Genomic DNA, 25,842 nt, shown 5'->3' with positions numbered 1-25,842 from the left:
TGCAGGCTGGGTTGTTTGGTTTTGAGGTGTGCTGGGGATGAAAGGCACCCTGGAAGTGGAAGGCTCGGTCATTCATTAATTAATTATAATTGAGGGTTTGTTCTTAAGAATGATCCTTTGAAATTACTTTCCAGCAAACAGTAACTGCCACAAAGACATCAGATATTCAGAACATTCTCCAGCTCCTCAGCATGAGTATTTTTATTCTCGGACCTGAGATTCTGATCTGGCTCTTCCCTTGGGAGTCTCTCCCACCCAAGCTTTAGAGCTGCGGTTTGTTTATTTGGGGTGGGGGAAGGCATGTGTGTCTGCGTGGTTAATGTCTACTTTTTAAAAGGAAACCTGTACTATACCAAATAACCTTTTTGTAAACTTCAGTCTGGTCCTTTTCAGATAAATGGTCAAAGGAAAAATTCCACAGAAAGATTAGAAAGACACCTGAGACTAATACCCACTCATGTCGTGGGCCACACCTCCCGGTTACAACGAGAAGGGAGAAGCAAACTGGTATGTTGATGTGGCTCTAAACAACAACAATGTGTGTGAAGGCCCAGGGGCACTTTGGGATTGACCAAGAGGAAACACCTGTTGCACAATGATACGATCTTGTTGGTACAGTTGTCAGGGAAGGGAACTCCCACAGCGAAGGGCATAAAACCATCCAGGGCAGTCTGGGGCGGCTCAGTTCTACAGTGCCAGGGAGCAGAGCAGAGCCCAGCCCTGCACCAAACACAGATGGGACCATGAACTCCAGCCACAACTTTAGCCAGACCCCCTCAGGCTCCCTCCGTGGCAGGGGAGGCAGCTGGGACCAGCTGGGGAGCTTCCCTCAGGCTCCCAGCATCCATGGGGGGGCCGGGGGTGTCCGCATCTCCCTTTCCTTCAGCTCATCAAGCTGCCTGCCTCCTGGAGGTCCTTGGGGATCTAGAAGAGGCAATTCCTTCCCAGCTACAAGTGGGAAGGTGGTGATGCAGAACCTCAACGACCGCCTGGCTTCCTACCTGGACAAGGTGCGTGCCCTGGAGGAGGCCAACGAGAAGCTCGAAAGTCGCATCTTGAAGTGGCACGAGCAGAGAGATCCTGGCAGTAAGCAAAATTACACCCAGTATGAGGAAAACATCAGCCACCTACAGGAGCAGGTAAGATCATGGGTGTCCCTGGAACTCAAGAGGGGGCTGCATTTCCAGAGAGCCATGGGAGGAGAAATCGGTACAAAAGACAATTTCCAGGAAAATGGCAAAAGAGCTTAAAGTAATTTTGAACAAAGGTATTTGAGGATATTTCCTTTTGGACTTGGGAAAGCCTGTTTTGTGTATTTTGTCCTCTATACATAAATTATATGGAAAATCCAAAAAATGTAAGGCAACCATCTGTTGTCCGATATCACTTATGATCCAGGAATGTTACAGTAATGATAAGGGCCAGTATTCATCCCTCATGCTCAGGTCACAAGAGGCACAAGAGAGCATTTACTTTCTCATTACATCATTTCTGCTCTACCTCAAAAGTCCTGGCCACAGTTTGATTACCCACAGAAAGAAAGGCTGGGTTACACTGTTTTGGAGATCATACCTGAAGGCTGTCACTCCAAGAGCAGATACATCATTCTGACATTCCTGGATATTTCCTCTGGAGGGCTGCTAGAAGTTCTGAGTTCTTGCTGCTCCCAGTTCTGAAAGGGCATATTGCTGGAATAAAATAAAATGAGCATAATTTTTGGAATCTTAGAGTTAGAATGGGTTATAGAGACTTCTTTAAAAACACACAAAAAATTTTCAACTGAACATTTCAAAAAGCTGAGCTTATACCTTCTGGGACATCACACAACATTGGTTAGAAGTGGAGGGAATCCAGTCAGCTCATAAATTATTTTTTAAAGCTATATAACTTCCCTTTTCTGTAAATCGGTCCCAAAAAATTCCCTGTAAGATCATGATTTTACCCATCCTAGAAAGGGCATCACGGGTTTCCAGTATTTATACAGTATGATTTCTCAACCCTCAGTCGTCCTTGCTTGAATGTAGGAAAGACCAATCAAGATAATATAAATCTGTCCTCATAATGAACCCTAATTATTGAATAATCAACCTAATAACTGACTGTGTAATTACCCTAACTATATAGTACATGGTTGTCTTTACAAAAAAAAAAACAAGGTGACTCAACAAACCTCATCATATTTTTTCATTAATAAAGTTGCTTTTGTTTTAGAATGGAGAGAATAGAAGATTTTTGCAAATAGACAGCTGAGAACCTAACTCCCAAAAGAAACATGAGGTCAGACATGGTCATATAATTCACTGACAGCAGAGAGAAGGAGGGAAGGGGGAGGAAAACATTTATTGAGCCCTTATTGTATGCCAACCTTCATGTTGGATATTTTAATACACAAATCAGTACCATCCAAGAGCTTTCTACACTGATAGAAACATTTGATGTTACCTGATTCAATTCTTACAATGACCCTGTAGAGAGACTGAAGCTCAGAGAAGTGAAGTAGCCACCAAAAGCCACCAGCAAGAGGCAGACATAGGATTCTAACCCAGATCTGTTTCTAATGGCCTCACAGTTTCCATACAGCATGGTGCGCACTAGCCTATCTCCTGCAAAAACGTACTGCTTGTTAGTAGAAATAATGCATTACAGTTGCAATGTTAATCATATGACACACATTTCATACACATTATCTCATTTTGTGAAGCAAGTATTCTTACCCCCCTTTTATAGATGAGGAGACTGAGACTGAGTGGTTGCCCAAATTCTCTGGAACAGAACTGAGAAAAGTGGAATGGGGGCAATGCCAAGGAGGGGGTGGCTTGCCCACTCTCCAAGCCCATTCTCTAAGCCTGGGATTCTGGGTTCTGACTTTAAATTCTGCGTTATAAATTAACTTCAGGCTTGAATTCCACTCTTTTCTGGATTACTTATTTTAGTTGTATTTTTTTATGTCTGAAGAAAACAATTCTTTGAAGTTGAGGTTGTTCTATCTGTCCTGACCTCCCCCACTCACAGGCAAGAAAACAGAGGCCCAGGAATACAACAACCCACAACAACCAGGGGCTGACCCCTTCCCAGGCCTTGATGAAATGCTATCAGTAGTAGCATTCTTCTACTCCCATCTTAGGGATCTTAAATGTTACTCAAAAAAACTGTAAGAAAATGAGTTCAAAAATTAATCCAATCCTTTTGAAACACCAAGTTGGACTTAGTCATAAGGATATGCGTATTTTAGAATGGCTCTCAATAGTGCCATATTTTGGCACTATGGTTTATGATAAAAAAAATTCTATTTTCTTCTTCCTGGAACAAGATTACATACCCTGGAGCAACAACATTATACTAATACACCAACTTGGGTTTTTTAAAAGAATGAACTCAGAGCCTTGGGGGAGAATCCAGGTGATTAATTACAACACACAATGCAAAACCTAGGCTTCACAAATTATTTCTCAACCCTTCCTCATCATCCATTCATTACTGTGAAGGATGTCTCAGAAAGAGTGGCTGTATCATAATATCGCATCAAGTAAGCCTGAACAGGGGAAATCATTTTGGTTTTTATATTTTTTAAAGATTTTATTTATTTATTTATTTGACAGAGAGATACATAGCAAGAGAGGGAACACAAGCAGGGGGAGAGGGAGAGGGAGAAGCAGGCTTCCCGCAGAGCAGGGAGCCCAATGCGGGGCTCGATCCCAGGACCCTAGGATCATGACCCGACCCGAAGGCAGACGCCCAATGACTGAACCACCCAGGCGCCCCCATTTTGGTTTTTAAATGTGCTCTATATCAAGTGCATTTCAGAACTCACCATTCATGAACTCTGAGAAGAATGCTAATTGGGGTAATCAGATTCTTGATGTGGGTTTTGCAACAGATAAATTACCAATTTAACTCAGAAAAGCCAAATAAGCCCACAGATTGTATTTTTTATTTTTCTGATTCCATGGAGGGAATCCTGTTTGGTTTCTCTGGATGTCAATCAATACCTCGGTGCACAGGGTTCCCAGGCTTTCGTGGATGGAGCTACTTTTCGTTTCCGATGAGCTTAGATAACAGAAGGAATGTAGAGCCTGGAAGGAAAAGCATTGGTATGAAAGTCCCTAAGCAGCACCACAGTGGGGAGACAGGGAAATACCTACAGAATCCTTTTTTAGAGCAAAGGAAGTAGTCATAGTACCTTTTGGAATCCACCAAGGGAAGAAAGGAGTTGGGCAGCAGCCTGGTTATCTCCCACCATGAACAGCAGAAGTTTGAGGATGCATCTCAACATACAGGACCTGGGATTTATCCGGGACGGACATTGGCTCTAATTATGATAGTGCCGGCTTTTTTCTTTTTTCTTTTTTTTTAATATATTCCCTATACTGTACTTTTCATTCCCGTGCCTCATTTATTTTATAACTGGCAGTTTGCATCTCTTAATCCCATTTACCAATTTCACCCACTCCCCTCCCCTATTCCTCTGGCAACCGCCAGTTTGTTCCCTGCATTTATGAGTCCATTTCTGTTTGTTTGTCCATTTCCTTTGTTTTTTAGATTCCACATATAAGTGAAATCATACACTATTTGTCTTTCTGACTTGTTTCTTATTTCTATGGTATATTTCTGTCTGACTTATTTCAACTAGTATATACCCTCTAGGTCCATCCATGTGATTGCAGATGGTAGGATCTCATTCTTTTTATGGCTCTGTAGGATTCCATTGTATGTATATATAGCACATCTTCTGTATCCATTCATCTATCGATGGACACTTAAGTTGGTTCCATATCTTGGCTCCTATAAATAATGCTGCAATGAACATAGGGGTGCATATATCTTTTCAAATTGGTGGGTTTTTTTTCTTCAGGTAAATACCCAGAAGTGGAATTACTGGGTCATATGGCAGTTCTATTTCTAATTTTTTGAGGTGCCTCCATACTGTTTTCCACAGTGGCTTACCAATTTATATTCCCACCAAGAACGTTCAAGGGTTCCCTTTTCCCCATATCCTCTCCAACACTTATTATATCTTGTCTTTTTGATACTAGCCAGTTCTGACTGGTGTGAGGTGTTACCTTATTGTGATTTTCATTTGCATTTCCCTGAAGATGAGTGATGAACATCTTTTCATGTGTCTTTTGGCCATCTATATGTCTTCTCAAAAGTTCTTTTATAAAAGAAAATTAAACCTTTACATTTTTCTAGATTAATATAGTTTCAACGAATCTTTCAGAGTGTCTACAGTGTGCCCAGAATATGCTAAGTATGTTACAACATTATTGTGTTTAACCTCTTCTAATCTAATTCTCGTAACTCTCTGATGAAGTGGCTACTATTACTATTACTATTGCCATTTTATGGATGAAGAAACTGAGACTCAATAAGCTCACTCAGCTAGTAGGTGCAATAGCAAGACCCCAGGCTCTGCCCTTTAAGGAGTTCCAGACCCAGTGTTATTACCACCTCTGAATTCTTCTATTGTGCATTCATGATACCAAATTCCAAGTAATCAGTGAAGCTTTGAATAGGAGCAGATCTTTAAAAGGTGCCTTTGTATTAAGGTATAACTTTGTCCTAAGTAAATCCTTTCTAAATAAAGGAATTATCTGTTCAAATACGATGGGAATGTCACAGGATTCTCTGCCTCCAACTAAATCACGAAGTTTAGAGCTAGGATCTCTAGTAGTTTCTACTACAAACTCCTTATTTAACAGATGATGAAATCGAAACCCAGGAAACAGGGTGACTGGCCCAAGTTCATGCCAATTGTCAGTAACAGGAACTAAAAAAGAAAATCTCCAGTTCCTAGTTCAGCATGACTTGGCACAAAAGTAAGTAGTAGTATACTTTTGATGTTGAGACACCTTCCACCCAATTTTCCTGAAGACAGTGACGTATATCAAATGTGCACTACTCTGGTTATAACTACCTAGAAGAATTTACAAATCATATACGTAAATACAATTGCTCAAGTAGAAACTTTCAACAATATTTTTCATTTTAAGGTTAAAAATATATAAACATCTAGTAAAAGTCTTAACCAGAGGCTTTACCACAGTTAAAGTTTATTAAGCTGCCAAAAAGTTACTTCAGTTAATATTTCAATAGCTACAATTAGGGCATTCTCATCATGAAATAATTTACAAACATGTACACATACCTACAAGTTATGTGAATGGTTATAGTCACTTTGGACAAAAAATAATTATGGTATGTGATGACTCTTATAAAATTCATTTAAAATCAGTTTGACAAACTAGTATCAGTGAGATTTTGATACTTTGCTCAGTATCACTGATCAGAAACATGAATGCTACCACAAGGAAGAATTATGTTCATCGAAAATAACTACTGAGCCCTAAGGGAGCCAAACTAATAGTCACAATGAAAAAAGGATTAGAACTTAAAACTCTTGTAACATCATCAGATGTGGATGAACTAAAACAAAACACTAAGCTATGTTCGCAGCACTAGAAAGCCAGAAGGCACTTTGAACGATGATTCTCCTTCCCCTTCCGATGTCATTCTTTCAGCAACGTCACCAATCCTAGCCTGTCAAACTGAGTGTGAACAAAGACAGTGAAGTGGCTGCAGACCATGTTCTTACTTTAAAAATCATTCTGATGCTTTGTACCTAGTAAGTGCTCAGTATTTATTGATTTGATTATTTGTTGTTCCATTGCCAGAAAAGAAGTCATCTATGCTAACAAGTCATATACCCAGAAGATACAGTTTTCGGAAATGCAGCTCTCCCATGGGAGTGTGTCTGACTTAAATGACTCTTGATGTGTGTTTTACAGATCATGGACGGCAAGATGACCAATGCTCAAATCATTCTTCTCATTGACAATGCTAGGATGGCGGTGGATGACTTTGGCCTCAAGTAAGTTGCTTCTTCACCCTATTGTTGGGAGTTTTCATTTGCTGTTTTTGTTTGTTTTAGAGGTTCCTCTTGTTTTTGTTTTGCTAAAGGAAAACTTATTTCAACATTAGCCACATGTAATACCTTTACAAAATATAATCAAAAAGCATAATATGAACAAATACTTGACTGGACCTTACTTTAAACAAACTAGATATAAAATACACCTTGTAGCATGGGGAAATTTGAATATGAACCAAGAATTAGATGATATTAAAGAGTTATTACTAGCTCTGTAGGTGTGATAATGTTATTATGCTTATTTAGAAAACTCCTGTTTTTATTTCTTTCTTATTTTATTTTAATTCCAGTATAGTTAACATACAGTGTGTCATATTCCTTTCAGGTGTACAATATAGTGATTCAACACTTCCATACATCACCCAGTGCTCATCACCATAAGTGCACTCCTTAATCCCCATCACCTGTTTCCCCCACCCCCCTACCCATCTCCCCTCAGGTAACCATCAGTTTGTTCTCCATAGTTAAGAGTATGCCCATCACTTAGATTTAACAGCTGTTAACATTTTGCTTCATTCTTTTTTTAAGATTTATTTATTTATTTGAGAGAGAAAGAGAGCATGCAGCAGGGAAGTGCAGAGGGAGAGGGAAAGTGAGAACCCTAAGCAGACTCTGCACTGAGCATGGAGCTCAACTTGGGGCTCAATCTCACGACCCTGAGATCATGACCCAAGCCAAAACCAAGAGTCAGACGCTTAACCAACTGAGCCACCCAGGTGTCCCCATTTTGCTTCATTCTTAACAAAAATTCTTGTTTTTAAATGATGTATTATTCCTAAGTATTTAGGGGTGAAATGTCATAATGTCTATAGTTTAAAATACAAAATAGAGTATAGATGAAGCAAAATGTTAACAGTTACTAAGTCTAAGCAATGTGCATATGACTGTTTATTAGTAAACAGTCCTCTCTATTTAAAAAAACAACAACAACATTGAGTCACCATCAGAAAAACCTGCGTGAAACAGACATATGAGGGATGCATGTATTCATTTGCTCCTACTAAACCTAAAAAGTAAGAGATTCACCTCTAAACTAAGGTGAATCCTTACAAGGCCATAACCTTCACACAACAGGTGTATTCTTCTCTTCCTTCCAACAAAAGGTATGAAAATGAACACTCCTTCAAGAAAGATCTGGAAATTGAAGTTGAAGGTCTCCGAAAGACCTTGGATGATCTGACCATTGTCACAACAGATCTGGAACAGGAGGTTGAAGGGATGAGGAAAGAGCTCATCCTCATGAAAAAGCGACATGAGCAGGTAGGACTCCCCAGGAGCTCCTGGTAACCAGCACAGCTCTTAATCTGCACATTCAGATGATTCAATAGCCCAGAAGAAACCACTATCTGAATGCCAGTCCTTAGTGTCCTTCAACCTAAGTAATTATAAGGAACCATATAAACATCTAATTTTTCCAGCTTCAAGGTTATCTATTCAGTGTCAAATCCAACAGCCAAAATATAATCACAATTAATGATGAATCCGTCAACAATTTTGCTAATATACAATGTTTACCTAGACTTGTTTGTTAATATGATACTGTAAGAATAAATGCATGAGATTGAACTTCCTTCATTGGCCCAATGTGCAGCAAATTGGGGGACAGTAGAATAAAGAGAATTTGCCACTAACCAAGGTAAATAAAACTAGTGGCAAAAATGAAGAATCTTAATTTCCATAAGCATTTAACTGACTTTGAAAAAGTTACCATCCAGGGGCCCCTGGGTGGCTCAGTCGTTAAGCGTCTGCCTTCGGCTCAGGTCATGATCCCAGCGTCAGGCTCCCTGCTTGGCAGGAAGCCTGCTTCTCCCTCTCCCACTCCCCCTGCTTGTGTACCTGCTCTTGCTATCTCTCTCTCTGTCAAATAAATAAATAAAATCTTAAAAAAAAAAAAGGAAAGGAAAAAGTTACCATCCATCTAAAGTCCCTGAGACTCTGATGCAATAAGAGAAAAGCAATCCCCGTTTTAGGCAAACAAAATTGCTTATGAACATCAAAAAGCCTCAATTCTGAACAGTTGGTTAGACAATGATTGTTAATTAAACTTTTCCTACGGTTTCTTGATTTTCTTTTTTTTTTTAAAGCTTTTTTTTATTTGAGAGAGAGAGAGACAGGGATAGTGACAGAGATAGTGAGAGAAAGCATGAGTGGGAAGGAGAAGGAGAAGTAGGCTCCCTGCTGAGCAGGGAGCCCAACGTGGGGCTCAATCCCAGGAGCCTAGGATCACGACCTGAGCCAAAGGCAGATGCTTAACCAACTGAGCCACCCAGGTGCCCCTTTTGATTTTCATGATATTCTATGGGTGTCCGGCCTACAGAGTCATAATGCATTGACAAGATATTAAAAAGTCTTTATACCTTTTGGCTTTGGGTTGCTGAACTGCTTCCCTAAAGCTTTAGCCTCTAACCTAAAATGTTTAACTGTTGAATTGTGCCATCACTTCACCCATGAACATGTGCTGAAGAGTACTTTACATGCTATGGAAGCATAATTCTTTGTGAAACATTTTCAACCAGGGATTAAGTCAGTAATCACAGAGGCCATTTGATTACCTATCTAGTGCTATTTTTTATTTTATAAAGTTATAATAGACAAAAAAACATACAATGTTTTGCCATCAACAAATAATAACTGAGAAACCAAACCACACCAGTAAAAGAACAACCACCACAAAAGCTGAATTTTTAAAAGATCTGTTAACTGCTACCAATCAACACACCTCTGGCCTTCTGATTATCACAGCCAATTCATTTTCTTTCTCTGTTATTAAACAGGAAATGGAGGAACATCATGTACCAAATGACTTCAAGGTCAGTGTGAAGGTGGATACAACTCCAGGAGAAGATCTGATTAAGGTTCTGGAGGATATGAGACAGGAATATGAGTTTATAATAAAGAAGAAGCATCAAGACTTGGACGCTTGGTATAAAGAACAGGTAAAGGAAAGGAGCTCAGACTCCCCAAAGGTTCCATTTCCATGTGGTCCCAAATGCCAATGCTTCTGTCCTTTGCTTGGTCTCCTAGTCAGCCGCCATGGCCCAGGAGGTGGCCAGTCCAGCAGCTGTTCCGAGCAGTCAAAGTGACATCCATGAGCTGAAGCGAACTTTCCAGGCCCTGGAGATTGACCTGCAGGCACAGCGCAACAGGGTGAGTCTGAGCTAGGGTCAGGTACCACGTCCTCCACAAAGCCTCTCTTGACCTGTCTCCTGGGCTCCTCTCCCCAACTCCCTTGGGAGTTCCCACTTTCCATCCAAATTGTTCATGGTGAGAAAGATAGTAAGTGCTACCATTTATTGAGGTGTCCACATTGTGCCACATTGTATGCCGGGGGTTCCTTATGTTAACTGCTGTTAATCCTCATGTTAAACTTTCCAGGTAGGTCTTCATGTTCTCACTTTAGAGATGAGGAAACCAAAGCTCCAGACTGTTAAGTAAATTGGCCAAGGTCACACAGATAGTACGTGGCCAGTGGTGAAGCCACCTGGTGCTTGGAGAGAGGTGTGAGGGTCTGGTAGGCCCTCATAATCTCTACCAGTGCTCTCCCCACTTACAACCAGGCTGCCCCCTTAAGCCCCAGTACAAAGAAATTCTGGTGTCAACATGAATTGGTGGCAAATCCAGGCCCGGCTGACACCAAAGTACTGCTGTGTCCATCATGTAGATGTCTTATCACCCAGTAAACTATAAATTCTTATATATATGCCATTTCTATTATTTTCATGGTTTTTAGTAAAATGCTTTGTGTGAGTGTCACCAGCACTCAAAATTCATTAAATGAAATCTGTCATTTGATTCCCTTTGTAGCCTATCTGAATCTTCTAATCATTCATCAATATCATTTCCAAGTGCTACTCTGCCCTTGATCTTGAGAAATAATTGGTTCATTCTGTTGGCAGGTACACATGGTAAATTACTGTTATGTTTTAGGAATAAGCGATGGTGAACAGACATTTAAAAGGTACACTGTCAAGATGATAATAATGAGCACAGAAATAATTATAGTGTTTTACGGTTTTCAAAACATTTGGACATACAGTATTTCACAACAACCCTGTGAGGTCAGCAAGATGTTCACATTCATTTTCATGCATTCTACTATCTGACATTATTCTGAGTACTAAGGACTTTATAATAAGGGAGTTGACATTTTAGTGTGGATGACAGATCATCAAAGTATATAATATGTGAGACGGAGAAATGGGTTACCAAGAAATGAAGCATGGAGTGGGGAGGTCAGGCATTCTGGAATGCGGAGCTGCCGTTTTAAACAAGGGGGTCAGGAGAGGTTTTACTGTTAAGGTGACAGTTGAGCAAAAACCTGGAAGTGGTAAAGAGGTGTATTATGTGGCCATGGAGAGGGGGCTCCAGGTGGAGGGAAAAACAAAGGCAAAAGCCATGGGGCACAGGTGTGTTGGATGGGTTGGAGGAACAGCAGGGAAGCCAATGTGTCTGTGGTGAGCGAACAAAGAGAAGAAGAAAGGTGAGAAGAAGAGGGAAGGGAAGGGGAGGCCCTTGGGGTAATGATGGAGTCAGACTGTGTAGTCTTGACCCCTTCGAAGGAGGTCCAGAGGAATTTGGAACAGCGGGTACGGACAACTCTTTGAGGAGCTTTGCTGTAGGTGAAGGAGAGCAGAGAAAGTGGATGACAACTGAGGGTAGATATGGATTCAAGAGAGAAAAATTTTTTTTTAATTTTTTTTATTGTTATGTTAATCCCCATACATTACATCATTAGTTTTAGATATAGTGTTCCATGATTCATTGTTTGTGCATAACACCCAGTGCTCCATGCAGAACGTGCCCTCCTCAATACCCATCACCAGGCTAACCCATCCTCCCAACCCCCTCCCCTCTAGAACCCTCAGTTTGTTTTTCAGAGTCCATCATCTCTCATGGTTCTTCTCCCCCTCCGATTTCCCCTCCTTCATTCTTCCCCTCCTGCTACATTCTTCTTCTTCTTTTTTTCTTTCAAGAGAGAAAAATTTTAAAGTGGGAGAAATTATTCTATTTGAAAGCCGATGGGAAGAATCTGGTAGAGAGGAAAATATTAATGAGGCAAGAAGGCGGGCAGTTGCTAAAATGACTGGAGCACCGACAGCTCATGCACAGTCACAGGAGGGAAACAAGAACACAGGTTCACGTATGTGGAAGTAATAGTGGGAGCTTGTGGGAATCCTCTTCTGACGGCTTTCATTTCCTCCATAACACAGGAAGCAAGGCCATGGGCTGAGAGAAAGGAGAGTGAGGAGGGGATCTGAGGAGGACAGAGGAGAAGGAATGCAGTAGCTCTTTCGGAGAACAGGAGAGTGATGAGCACAGGCCAGGCAACATTAAGTGCCCCCTGCAAGTTAGCAGCCATCATCAAGTGAGAGTATCCAGCACAGTCACGAGTTTCTCATGAGGATTAAAATTATGCGCTCCAGAAAAGCAGGTGGGAAATCCAAAGAACAGGGACTTGAACTCAGTTCTCTGTATCCTAGCTGTATCCTAGTGCAGCAACTTCATTGTGCAGCTTTTAGAATTTCCTCAATAATGACAATTTGTTACCACTGTCATAATCAACAAGCATTGCTTGGGACTACAGTTGCCAGATTGACCAAATTAAAATATAGGTCATCTAGTTAAATTTGAATTTCAGATACAAAACAAAGCTTTTTTTGTATAAGTATGTCCCATGCAATATTGAGGCAATTTTTAGGACATATTGTACTAAAAAATTACTCGTTGCTTGCCTGAAGTTCAAATGGAAATAGGTGCTATTTTATCTGGCACTCCTACTTGAGACCCTTCTCTAAAGATACAAAGAGACAGCAGTCCAGTTACTGTTTCCCCCAGGAGTTTTCCATCTGGCCACAGACAAAATGTAAGCATGAGGAGGTAAGGAACAGATCGGGGCAAGGCATCATATGCCCAATCCCAAATGAGTCGCATATACAGTAAACACTGCAGGAATGTAATGAAGTTGCCAAGAGCTCCCCGACACAAAGAAATGCCCAGAAAATGGGCTTCAAAAGTCCTGACTCTCGTGCACTCCTCACTGCCCAAGCTCCAAAACTCTGAGTCAGCCAGCTGCCCACCTTTGCACTCCAGCAGCCACCAAGACACCTAGCAGAGTGGTTGGTATATTCTAACTACTCAACAAGCCCACATTATTGAAGCAATCAAGCCATCAGTCAATTAATAGAAGAAACATCATTTCCTCTTTCAGAAATCTGCTTTAGGGAACATGTTACCGGAAACGCAGTCTCGGTACTCCTGCCAGCTCCAGGACATGCAACGGATCATCTCCCACTACGAGGACGAACTGATGCAGCTACGCCATGACCTGGAGCATCAGCACAATGAATACAAGGTCCTCCTGGGCATCAAGACCCACCTAGAGAAGGAAATCACCACCTACCACCAGCTCCTGGAGGGAGAGAGTGAGGGGTAAGGCAAAGACTGTCAGGGGAAGAGGACGAAAAGAGCATCGAGTTTTTGTGGGTGCATTCCTATACCTCAGGGTTCTGTTAGCAATCATCACTCCAGAGAAAGAGAGGTTTATGTTGAATTTCTGCTGGATACTTAGATCAGGTTGTATTTTATTAAGTAGCAAGTATGAATTACTCAGCTATTATTCCCAGGGCACTAGGATTTGAGGTCAATAGCTAAAATTAATATATTAAAATCTCTAGAAAGAAACAACTAGGAAGGCTTGGCTATAGTGTTTTCCACTAGGAATGCACACAATTTTGGCTCAAAAAAAAACAAAAAACAAAAACAAAAAAACACCACCACCACCACAACAGAAGGGAATATTTTAGCCTGATAGCAGGAAAAGATTCCTAAGAAATTGAGAAATCTAGATTCTTCAATCTGGAATTTCTGACCAACTTGTCCAGGAAAAAAAAGGGGGGGGGGAGGGGGCACATACATTCTAGGACCCAAGAGAAAGGGTTAGAAACTTTTTTAAAAGATACATAAATAGGGACACCTGGCTGGCTCAGTCAGCCAAGCATGTGGCTCTTAATCTCGGGGTCATGAGTTCAAGCCCCACATTGGGTGTAGAGATTGCTTAAATAAATAAACTTTAAAAAAATAAAATAAAATAACTAAAAATACATAAATAAGAGACTATCAGACCAAACCCTGAACAGTCTGAAAAGCCCGGGGGTTCCAGGCTCCAAACCCAGATCCCAGAAAGGATCCCAGTGGAGGCAAAGCCTGCAGCCCGCTGAAATAATGGAGGTGGTTTGGTAGACTTCCCTTGACCCCAGGGTCAGTGGGAGGCAGTACTCATTTCCTTCTGGATCCAGGAAGGGTTTCCCATGAACTCATGACCTTGAGACTACAGAGCTCAATTATCCTTATTAAAGAGCTGTGAATTTACAAGCAGGCAGGAAGTTAGTTCACCTTAAGGAGTTTTTATGATTGTCACTAACACTAGAATGAGCTGTAACTCTTATCATTTTTATAGGACAAAGGAGGAGGAATCAAAGTCAAGTGTGAAAGGTAAAAAAAAATTTTTCATTGTTTGAATCTACTTTTTAAAAATGAATCAACATGTTTATTCATTCTATAGTACTCATAATCCTTAGTGTACTAAATGTACTTAGTGTACTTAGTGTACAAATACCCTGTGTTCGATTTTTATTTTACTCCCAGATGGCCAGGAATTTTGAATTAACTTAAATTAGATAAAAAAGAAGAAAGTGAGCTCTCAGTATTGTCTTTAATAATATATATGCAAGTTCTCTGCCAGCAGTAGAGTAGATAGCAATGATCATTCATACTATTAGATCTCTGTTAAGCTATGGAGTTTACTAAACTCCTAGGAGATTACAAGAAAATGATTTCACATAATTTCCTAAACTACATTCTGTTGAACATTAGTGTTCCATAAGACTTTAATTGTGTATTACGGAAAGATGTGTCCCATGGCCAGAAATGGTTGAAATACTAGGTCCCACTATCCTCTTCATGAACAGTCATGCATTTCAGTAAGTTAAAGACGGACCAGGCACTGCTGTGAGGAAGAAAAGGAACAGGAAAGAGATAGAAACATCAAAAGTTTTATTTTGTTTAACTCAGTGTCACCAAATGTCTTTGACCTGGGATCCCTACTTTCTCAGATTTTCTTTAACATCTCATGGAAAAGTTCTAAGAAACCACAGTCTGGGACAAGTGGCACTTTTCTGATTAGTTTGTGGTAAAAGTGTTGTAAGGCATTAGAGATTCAAAGAATCAGGGTTCCAGGCACCATCACAGACAGCTGGTCTAACTGCTCCCCTCTGTGAGATATGGACAAATGGTCCTGCAACCTCTCCTTATGCATGTCCAGGAATGGGGAACCCATTACTTGAAGGAATGGCCCAATCTACTGTGGGAGAGGTTTGATTTTAACAAAGTTCTCCCTGTATCTCTCTTAATGTCAAGTCTTCCCTTTGGTCTGAATCAGTGTCCTGGTGTGTCGACAAAACACATATTCAAATAAACCATAATTTTGAAAACAGTGACCATAATAAACATCCCTGGCTTCTCACACATTCTACGTGCTTTCTAGATCTTTAAATGAGGTGCCCAGAATAGCGTTGAGTGCTCTGTTAGCTCACAGAATCTGTGGTACAAGCGCAATAAAGCCTGCATAAGCAGGAAGTCCTCCTCAAGTACATGTAGTCAGAGCCTTGATTCTGTATCAGGCAAGCCTAGGATGCAGATCTTGGCCTCTAGAAGATGACACTATTCACACACCCTCGTTTCCTGGAGGGTGGGAGGAAAAACCTTCCTTGGGGAGATCTCTTCACTCCAGCAGAGCCTGCCATATTGCCAAGTGATCATTTTGGAAGGGACAGAGGGGCTTCAGGTACTGAGTGCAGGGAACTAAAAATGAGTATTTCAGATGGTGGGAGAAGCATGGCAGTGACCTCTTCATTGCTTTTTCCCTCAGCTCCAAAGATCAAGGCCATCACACAGGAGAGTGTCAATGGAAGAATAATTCTTTCTCAAGTGAATGAGATCCAAAAGTGTGCATAAGGCCAATAAAAGTTTCTGCCTATTGTAAGAACTACTTTTCTCCAATGGAAATCCTTGCCCAGACACAAATGGGTGAGTCCTAAGATGTATCCTTGGAGTTATCAAACTCAGAAACTTATTTTTTTTCTCTGTAACAATCTCACCAGACATTCCATAATGATCTTAATATATTGCTGCAATTTTTGAATCAAAGTATGAGTTCGTGAGCTTTTTAAAGCTCTACTTTCCTACTACAATCTTCAGATTGCCATCACTACATATCTGTTTTGTAGCCAATAAAACTCTACACCAGCTGCATCTTGTCTTTGTTTATATCACATCATATTCATGTCATTTTTATATCAAGGTCTCATCCTAACAAGGGATTCTCAGGGCATTGTCCATGAAAGAAAGGGACCTTAATGCTTCGAACATGTCTGCAGCCGCCAAATGCTGGGCAGAATTGCCACCTTGCAGCATGCAACCTAGGGAAAAGATGTGGCTCATGAGCCTCTCCAGACCTCTGCCAACAGGAAGGGGGGGAAACAGAGGAGGGAAGGCCTAGAAAGCTTCACTGAGAATGTGAGATGACCAAAAAGTATTCTAGCTCACATTCATACATACATACATAACCTTAAGGGCCTAAAAGAAAGTTAAGGAAAGGGAATTCAGAAAAAAAAAACCTTATTACAAACAGACACTAAGACCCTAATGAAAGGGGAAGTGACTTATCCAAGATCCAAAATGCAAATATTAGGATTGGGAGTATTATGTTGAGGTGGAGTATGAGCTGAAGCACAGAGAATATGCACCTCTGTCCTCTCAAGAAGATGCCTTTTTCTCAAACTGTAGCCGTGTGAGCCACTGTTCCAAGGCTGGTACAGAGGAGCAGTGTTAGAGAAAAGGAAGATAGAAATCCATATATCTGCTAAGGCGTCATCACAATGCTATACACGGAATTATAGGATATTCACAATTTAAGGGACCACAAGCACAGCCCAGTCAAACTCTCCCATTTTACAGACAAATAAACTGAGGCCCAGAATAATAAAGGCATTTACTCAAACACTCATTGGATCGTTGCTAGTCTAGATCCAGCTCTCTCGACTCCATTAACAGTTATTAATCTAAAAGTGGTGTAATGTAGTTCCATTAACATCTAACACATTGGCAATGCCCCATGTGGTTTTTGTTTCTGTGTTTTAATACTTTCTTGGAAAGGATTGCTTTTGATATTTTCTGAACTGGGCATCTGTCAAAACTGAATTAGTCTTCCCTTTAAGGCAATTAATTGGTGTGTCTGATTCTTAATGCCCAAAGAGTGGAAAACCAACCCCTAACAATCTGAAATTAGGCAAAAGGAGCTCAGGATAATCACATCATTGCAAAAATGTGTTATTGGTTTAACTGAAATATACTAATTCTCTGGAGTAAAATTATAAATTTATCTGCACTATGTGATTACTTCAAAGAATCTCAAAAATAACCAATACACTAACAGCTTCAGTGAGTTTTCTTTGTGCAGTATTTGTCTGTGGAGACATTTGATGTTTTGGGGGACAAGAGTGGATTCATACTAGACTTCATTATTTCTCTTTTTCTATTTCATTTTACTACAAGAACTTCCTTACATCAATAGGGTACTAGAGTCTCAAGGCAGATCTAAAAATTAATTTTTTTCCATTTTAGCACCAATTCACTCTGCAATTTTAGACACTATTGTCTCTTTCTTAAAATCTAGAAATTATGCATTAAATATACATATTTTCTCAAGGTGAAGTTTGAGCATTGCTAGCAAAATCTTTTGAAGTATATCCAAAAAACTATGATAAGCTGAAGGGTAAGTTATTATACTATGCCCAGAAAATAATCACTAATCTTCCACTTACCATCGTAATTTATATATGATTTAGTAACAGGAAATTATAACATAATGAATAATTTTTCAGTCAAGGGGCTAAAATATCCTTAAAGTGTTGTTAATTTTCACTGTATCGATTAAGGTGATCAATTCATTCCAGTTTGCCTAGGAAACCCCTCAGTCCCAGGCAAACTGGGGTGGTTGGTCACCCTATTAATAATTAATTGCTCTCGCCTTAGTCCATTTAAGTAGCTATAACTATACCACAGACTGGGTGGCTTCTAAACAACAGAAATTTATTTCTCACAGTTCTGATGGCTGGGAAGTTCAAAATCAAGGCACGAGCATGGTTGTGTTCTGGTGAAGGCCGTCATCCTGGCTCACAGCTTGTGTCCTCAAATGGGAAAAAAGGCCAGGGAGATCTTGGGGTTTCTTTTGTAAGAAAACCCATTCATGAGGGCTCTGCCCTCATGACCTAAGCACCTTCCAAATGCCTCACCTACTAAAACCATCACCTGTGGGGGTTAGGATTTCAATATATGAATTTTTTAGGCCATACCATCTCTATTTCACTAAGTAGAGACAAGCAGAAAAATTAAACCATTTGCCTGAATAAAGAGACAATGGTGGGGCACCTGAGTGGCTCAGCTGGTTGAGCATCTGACTCTTGGTTTCAGCTCAGGTTATGATCTCAGGGTCATGGGATTGAGCCCCATGTCAGGCTCCATGCTCAGCATGGAGTCTGCTGGAGATTCTCTCCCTCTTCTTCTCCCTCTACCCCTCCCCCCACTCTCCCTCTCTCCCTCTCTCTCTCTCTTTCTCTCTATCAAATAAATAAGTAAACCTTTAAAAAAAAAAAAGACAATTGCATGCCAGGCAACATAGAATAACTTCTCCCCTGCATCTAAATCATCCCAAAAATATTTCAAAATACCCATTACAAATTGATTAGTGCCTGCATGTTTAGGTGAGTTACTAACCACAGAAGTTTTCATTTGTGTTTGGTTTTGACCAACACACACCCAAACCACATAAAGTAGTTGGCAATAAGTTATATTGTTTTCATTCCAGAAACACTTTGAGCAAATAGCACCTATTCCATTACCCAAGACCCAACTAAACAAATAGTTGGCTAACCCAGAGAGATATAAAATATTACTTTGGAATTTAATATTTATGGCAACATATTTTCCAACAGTACCATAACATGGTTGAGTGGATAGATCCATCTAATATGTGTCCATCCAATGAAATATGTGCCTTTACTAAATGTTTATTTTTCCAATAATACTTTTATACACCTACCCTGTTAATGATGTGTGAAACTGGGGACTAAACTTATAAAAATTCATTATTGAGGAATGTAGCAATTGTATGTTGGTCATAAAGTTGAGAAGAGTGCAAAGACTGTAGGAAAACAATGGTAAGAGCAAGAGATCCAAGAAAGTTTCTTTAGGGTAGAGGTTCTCAAACTCGGCTGCATTTCAGGATCTTCTAGGGAGATTTAAAAGTTCTAATGGCCAGGCCATTATAGATCAATTAAATCATGGTTTTGGAAGGTCGGGACCCAGGCATCAGTACATTTGAAAGATCCCCAAGTAATGAAAAACATATAGACAAGGTTGAGAACCTACTGCTTCTGTAGCTTCAGAAGTACTTCTGTATTTGTTTGTATGTTTCCCATATTACTAATTGTTTAATACTCTCATAAGAATGAATGACAGCTAATAGAAAAATAAAAGCTTCCAAATGCTTGTGAAGATAGAGTTTCATTTTACCAGATTGGAAGGTCCTTCCAGGAAGGACAGCTGAATAAAAACTTAGAGGTAAGACAAATACTAAAATGTATTTCACAAAACTCTGCAAACTTACTTCCACCTAATCTTAGTAAAATCCCTTTCAGTTGCTTAATCAAATATTTCCCCAGAGTGTTATGCTCCTGTAATGCATTTCTATGATGAAAATTTGCTGTGTTACTTTAGCTTCTTCATTTCCTTTACCTCTTACATTTTTTTTATATCGCAAAGCAAAATAGTAACATATGCAGGTAAGAGATTTATGGGGAAAACATCCCTAAGCCAAGTGACTAAAAAATTTAATTTTAGGAACACCTAAGTAAATCCTTCCTTAAGGTAATAGCTTGTTTTAGTATTTCCCAAATGCATATTTTACATGTCTCTAATAGTTAATCAGGCATCACACGGAGTCCAAACAAAAAAATAGTAGCATTAGAAGAAAACAGCAATCAATTGATTGAACCCTCTTGTTAAATAGATGAGGAAGCTAAAGTCTAGAAAGGTTAGCCCAGCTCTCCTGGGACTCAGATCTCATACAGGACTCTTACCTATATGTAGCATCCCTGACATACGGAAACATCAGAATTGAAAAAAAGCACCATATAATTTTTAAAACTCATAGCAAATTAAAAATAATAATTCTAAATGTATGAATGATTGAAAAACCAAAATAATTAAGGTATGAGCTTTTAAGCTAGAACCAATTTGTAAAAATGCCAATAATGGCCACAGAAAAGTAAGCCTGCAATAGGTACTAAGTAAGGTTGGATTTTTTTCTTTTCTGTACAGATAGTCTTAAATATAAATTATTTAATTACAGCTTTATGTAGCATGGAGATTTTTTAAAGTTTACATTGTGTCAAATAATATAGCATACCATTTCTTTGGGTTAAAAAATAACATAATTCTAAAAATATATTTTATGGACATTAAGCAATGCTGTATCATAGTTACATATACACCCTTTCACAATAGAAAATGGATACTAAATAATAGCATCATTTTCTGGCTATGTAGTAGATACTGGTGGCCCCAGTGAACCCATAACACCAGGTCTCAGGCCTTTCTGTAGTCTTCCCCACACAGACGCTGAGCTTGACTCTGTGACTTGATTTGGCTAATGGAACATCAGCAAGCAAGACACAAGCAGAGGTTTAATAAATGCTTACACACTGGGGCTTATATCTTCTTAGAATCTCCCTCTAGGAAGCCAGCTGCCATATGAGAAGCTCATTTACCCTGAGACTACCATGCTGTGAGGAAGTCTAAGCTAGCCTCACAGAGAGGCCACATGGAAAACCGAGGAACCCAGCCAACAGCCATAACTGAAGCTCCAGACATATGACTCTGCTCCAGCCCATTGCAGCTGGTTCCCAGCCATTCAAGCCAAACAGGCTGAGGCCCCAGACATCATGGAGCAGAGAGAAGCCAGCCCCAATATTCTGAATCTGAAATTCTGACCCACGAAATTACAAATAAAATGGTTGTTTGGGAGTAGTTTTTCATGTGACCATGGATAACAAAACAGAGTATTTAAAATAAGAGTCTATTATTTGCTCAATGACAATAGCTGATTTAAGTCTAGTCCAAACCTTTCAACCAGGATTTTAGTCATTTTAACAGTGAAATGGATCTCTATGGAAGTCCTGGTCCAATAACCATAGATGAAGCACCAAGGATCCAAGAGAAAAGTCAAGATCTTCACTCTTCAGAGACAGCAGAGAGTAAAGCCATTGCCCATGTATGTATGTTCACGGTTCTCCTCTTCACAAATGGGGACCAAGCAGTGTAACTCCAACCCAGAAGAAGGGACATCCCTGCTCTTCACTCGAGCATGCCAGGATGCCCACGTAAATTCTCCTTCTTCTTATCTTTGAGTTTTGATTCCTTCTGACTCTGTCTTTAAGTTCCTCATTCCAGGGACATTAACAACTTCTCTATAAATATGCTTACAGTAAGTATCACGCAGATCAAGAGCTTCACGGAAAGGTGATCTGTTTTCAATGTAGGCAAACAATGTTCTCCTTCACCTAGAAACTATAAAACCTCTTACGGATTAAGATGATCATGATTATCAGGTAGCTCTTAGTTATAATGTTTAAGTTTTAAAGTCATTAAGACCCTTAAATCTTGTCCATTCATTCTAGGCATGTCTCTTCACTATGCTATACTCTTATATCAATAAATGCTTTCAAGATTTTTGGTGTTTGTATATACCCTCTGAAGTGTTTTGTTGGTTATTTGTGTATCATAACAATGTTGGTTTCTCTGCCTTACTACATGACTGAGATCATTCCCATGTGGGTGAGTCATTCCCCATCTCATTTATTCTATCACAACATCTATATGTCACCTTCTTTCTTAAGAGGATTAGAGGGTTTCTAAAATATATTTGCCATGAGGTCATGCAAAAAGGAAAAGATGACAGTGTCTCTGACATACTTCATGATCTGACCTAAAGAGTCTTAGGAGTTTTACTGAAGAACTCTGAGTATATGTGTTTGTGTGTGTGTGTTTGTTATACCAGTACATGGACTTTCCTATGCACCAAAACTTCTCTTTAAAATTTAAATTAGAAACCATCTAATAAAATTATGAGTCATTGAATCAAAACTATGTATCATCATAAAAACATATTGTGAAGATTTCCATTCATCATTTCCAACATTCTGGGAAGCAGTAGTTTGGGGTCAACATCTAATCCCAAGACTTATATGTATATCAGTGCTTCTGAAATCTTTGTGTGTGTGTGTGTATGTGTGTGTATACATATACATATACACATACATATACATATACATATAAAATCTGATGATCTTGTTAAAATTGCAGATTCTGGGTTTCTGGTAGGTCTGGGTTGGAGGTCCAAGATTCTGTATTACTAACAAGCTCCCAGATGATCCAGGGACCACACTTTAAGTAGCAAGATGAGTTCAATCCATTAGCCATTGATAAATCCCCTAGACTGAATGTCTTATCCACAAGCTAGTAACAATAGATTTAGTATAGATTGAACTGGATGAAAAATACAGTAGGAAAGGTGGCATCATTAGAATCTGATTAGCACTGTCTTGCTCAAGGCAAGTGAGGCTTGCAAGAGTACTCACTGATTAAGGAAAGCCTTGAAGAAGGGGTTTCTTGGTTCTGGTCAAGAGTGGAAAACAGAATGAAGTCAGGAAACCAAGAAGATTGATCACTTTGTCCCAAATTATTCCTGGCCTCATTGCATGAGTACATGATATGAAAAGTTCACTACTAACCAGACTCACTGGAGAGGGTGAAAAACACCTGTCAGAAGTTGTCTATCATGCTTCTAACACAGCACTAAAAAGTATGCCACTATTTACATAGGAGTATTCACCTATAAAATTCTTCCTAAATTCTCTTCAAGGATCATTTTGTTATTCAGTGAACCAACCAATGGCTGAAGTTCCCAAACAATAACTCTGTGAAATTATGTCCTGTTCCACACAAACCAGCTTGACCTGGCTACTTTCATTATTGTTATTAATTTTATCATTCTTTGTTTTCAAGAAATCCACATATGAGTTGGAATTACGAACCGAGCAGGACACATTTATTAAGCTTCTAACACATGTATGCTAGGAAGCCAGTCACTATTAGGGAGACAAAGTAAGGAAGTTCATGAAGTCAGAACTTCTGAGAAGGAAATTAAAATACACAAAACCATCCCTCTGCCCAACTGTAATTCCTGTCACCCATAATCATAGTAAGTAGTCATAATAATTACACCTTTGCTGGTGTTATGATAAGGAAATTGATTTGAGCTGAGAGACAAAAAGAAAGCATGTCTCTCCAGTAAAGTTCTTTCTACCCTCTTGAAATTTTCTCCCACACTCAACAAAAACTTCGTAAAGTCATCCATGACCTTTCCGCCCATTTCCACCAAGTCAACTCCTATGACTGGGCCTCACACCCTTCTCAAGTATCAAGGCATTACCACGTGGCCTTCCCCTCATGAGGCCCAGCTTGTTTTTCCAGAGGGCGGCAGTCATTACCTGCATGGCAGGTTTTCAACACAAGCTGTCTTAACATGGGGCTTCGTAGGCATCACGCCTGGGTTGTCATCAGTGTCCTCTGAAAATAATAATCAGCTGGCAGACCAAAAAAGGGCATTCCAAGAAAACTTGTTAATTCAAGTGTTTGGGGAAGCCATGGAAAATCTAAATTTATTTATCTTTCAGTTATTCAAAGAAAGGTCTAACATACACATAGCGATAATAGTCACCTAAACGTTTACGAACCACACTTGCTACAATGCTGAGAGTTGGGAGAGGTTACACACCTATGGGCTGGCAGCTCTGGTGAAGGAGGTAGCACCTTTAATCATTCCTACATGGACAGCAGGCTGAGCCATGTCATGGGGACATGGGTAATTCCACTTCTCACTCTGTCCCCTCTTCTTCCCTCTACAATGTTAGGTGGTTAGAAAGTTCTGGAAGAAGCCTCTCTATAGGAGACAAGGCATCATCATCTGTCTTCCTCCTCTGCCCCCACGTCTAATATGGATGCACCCGAGGCCAATAGGCAAGAGAGGAGATGACGGCACTCAAGTCTTCTCTTTTCCACCCCAGCCACACTGTTCCTGGGCCAGCCAGAGGTCAGAGTGACCAGGACCAGATTCTGTATCAAACCATACTGGGGCTGCCTTTGAATAGCAGATGTTCAGAACATGTTCCCTTCCTGATCACAGGAAGCAGAAGGTAGAAATAAGGCCCCCCAACCCAGTGACAAACACAGGCCTGCTAACTATCTTTATAGTAGGCCAAAGGGTTAAAACCACAGCCTCCAGAAAGGTGCCTTCAATGTCTTCAGGCAACTGACAGAAGGAAGCACCTCTGGGCAAGCCAGACACCCATCTGGGGTCCAGACACTGCGCAGGCTGGGTGGGAAGGACCCACAGGACACCTGAAGTGGGGGAATGATGGAGGGTAGGGTCAGGAGCTGAATTCAAGGCTTTGATACACAAATATGATTTGCCAGTTTCTTCCTGGTAGTCCTTGGAATGGAACCCTCCCTACCTCACCCACCAGGAGCACATAAGGGGAAAAATTCAGAGCCTACCCCCATAATCCTCCAGAAATAAAACTTTCTAAGTGGCTTTGCTATGCTTAAAGGATCCAAAAGATATCTAGAAGGCCCTCCTGTGCCTGTGTGAGTCCCACAGCAGGGGGAGGCTTGGAGGCCTCTCAGATATTCCCTCCCTGCCCCCCAGCCGTGTGTTGGTGCCTCAAAGCAAATCTCTGGCATTTATGTATTTACATAAAATCGTCTTGATATAAAAGCTTCTCCTGCTCTCGGTGTCCTCTAGCTTCCCCTCTGCAGAGGCCCCAGATGAAGGTTTCTTTGCAGGGAGGGAGAGGGGTATGTAGCCTCCACTATCAGAAGCCAGGAGGGGAAGGGGGAGTTTAAGAAGAGGTGAAGAGGGACTGAAACCACAGGCAGCCATTATATTACCTCAGTTTCCCCCAAACCCACTCAAACTCGAGAGAGGCAGAATCATTCAAAGAAAGAGTACAAAGATGAGTTTGAGATCAGGCAGTAGACACAAAAGTTCCAGCTTCTGCCCCTACAATGACCCTTCTCTGAGCGCTGGCTCCCTCTGCAAGCCCACATTATTTCCATATGGGCATCTGTGTCCTCAGGGCATCCAAGTATCCTGTGTATCTTTCAACAGATCAAAAGGTAGAAAGAAAAATGTTCTTGGCTCAACTCCTAGAAAAATCTTAAACCAGATTTTCCTGGGATCATTCAGGCCAGTCGGTGCCTGTTGTTCTATACTGTGGCATTTTTTTCTTTTAAAATATGGATTAAGTGGCGTGACAAATGAAAAGATTAGAAGTTCACAAATCCAGCAGTGCTGGTTTCTAAACTGCTGTGTTGTCTCCTTATAAACTTCTGTGGATTTTTATCACCTTCTCTGCTCTTTGGGGCACTGCCCTGCTTACAGGGAAAACAGAAACTCTGAGCTTCCCAAGCAGAGGGCAACGACGCTGGTCAGGAATGTTGTAAGGGGGACCAGGCATCAGTTCTAAACAGGAGTGGAACCAGATGGCAGACGTTCGGATTTGATTATTCTCTTGTTCCTGAAACTAATATTACAGTGTATGTTAACTGGAATTTAAATTAAAAGTTTAAAAAAAAAATCCTGATTATTCTCTTGTTCATTAGAAAAGAGTTTGCACTTATAAAGAATATAAAATAACAGGTATATGGAAGATATTTTTTTTTTTTTAAAGATTTTA

At 40.2% G+C, this 25,842-nt stretch overlaps 1 protein-coding gene across 1 annotated transcript; it reads left to right on the top strand.

The window, feature by feature from the left end:
* The first annotated feature begins 657 nt into the window (after positions 1-657).
* On the top strand, positions 658-16,237 carry KRT23 (keratin 23). Its single transcript, XM_036091483.2, has 8 exons — positions 658-1,139; positions 6,786-6,868; positions 8,032-8,188; positions 9,703-9,864; positions 9,953-10,075; positions 13,137-13,357; positions 14,385-14,419; positions 15,855-16,237. The coding sequence occupies exons 1-8, from the start codon at positions 744-746 to the stop codon at positions 15,938-15,940; spliced, it is 1,263 nt and encodes a 420-aa protein (XP_035947376.2). The 5' UTR covers positions 658-743; the 3' UTR covers positions 15,941-16,237.
* The last annotated feature ends 9,605 nt before the right edge of the window (positions 16,238-25,842 follow it).

This window comes from Halichoerus grypus, chromosome 2, assembly GCF_964656455.1.
Source record: "Halichoerus grypus chromosome 2, mHalGry1.hap1.1, whole genome shotgun sequence".
Taxonomy (NCBI): domain Eukaryota; kingdom Metazoa; phylum Chordata; class Mammalia; order Carnivora; family Phocidae; genus Halichoerus; species Halichoerus grypus.
The sequence above is the reverse complement of the archived record's forward strand: the minus strand, read 5'-3'. Positions and strand labels throughout refer to the sequence as shown.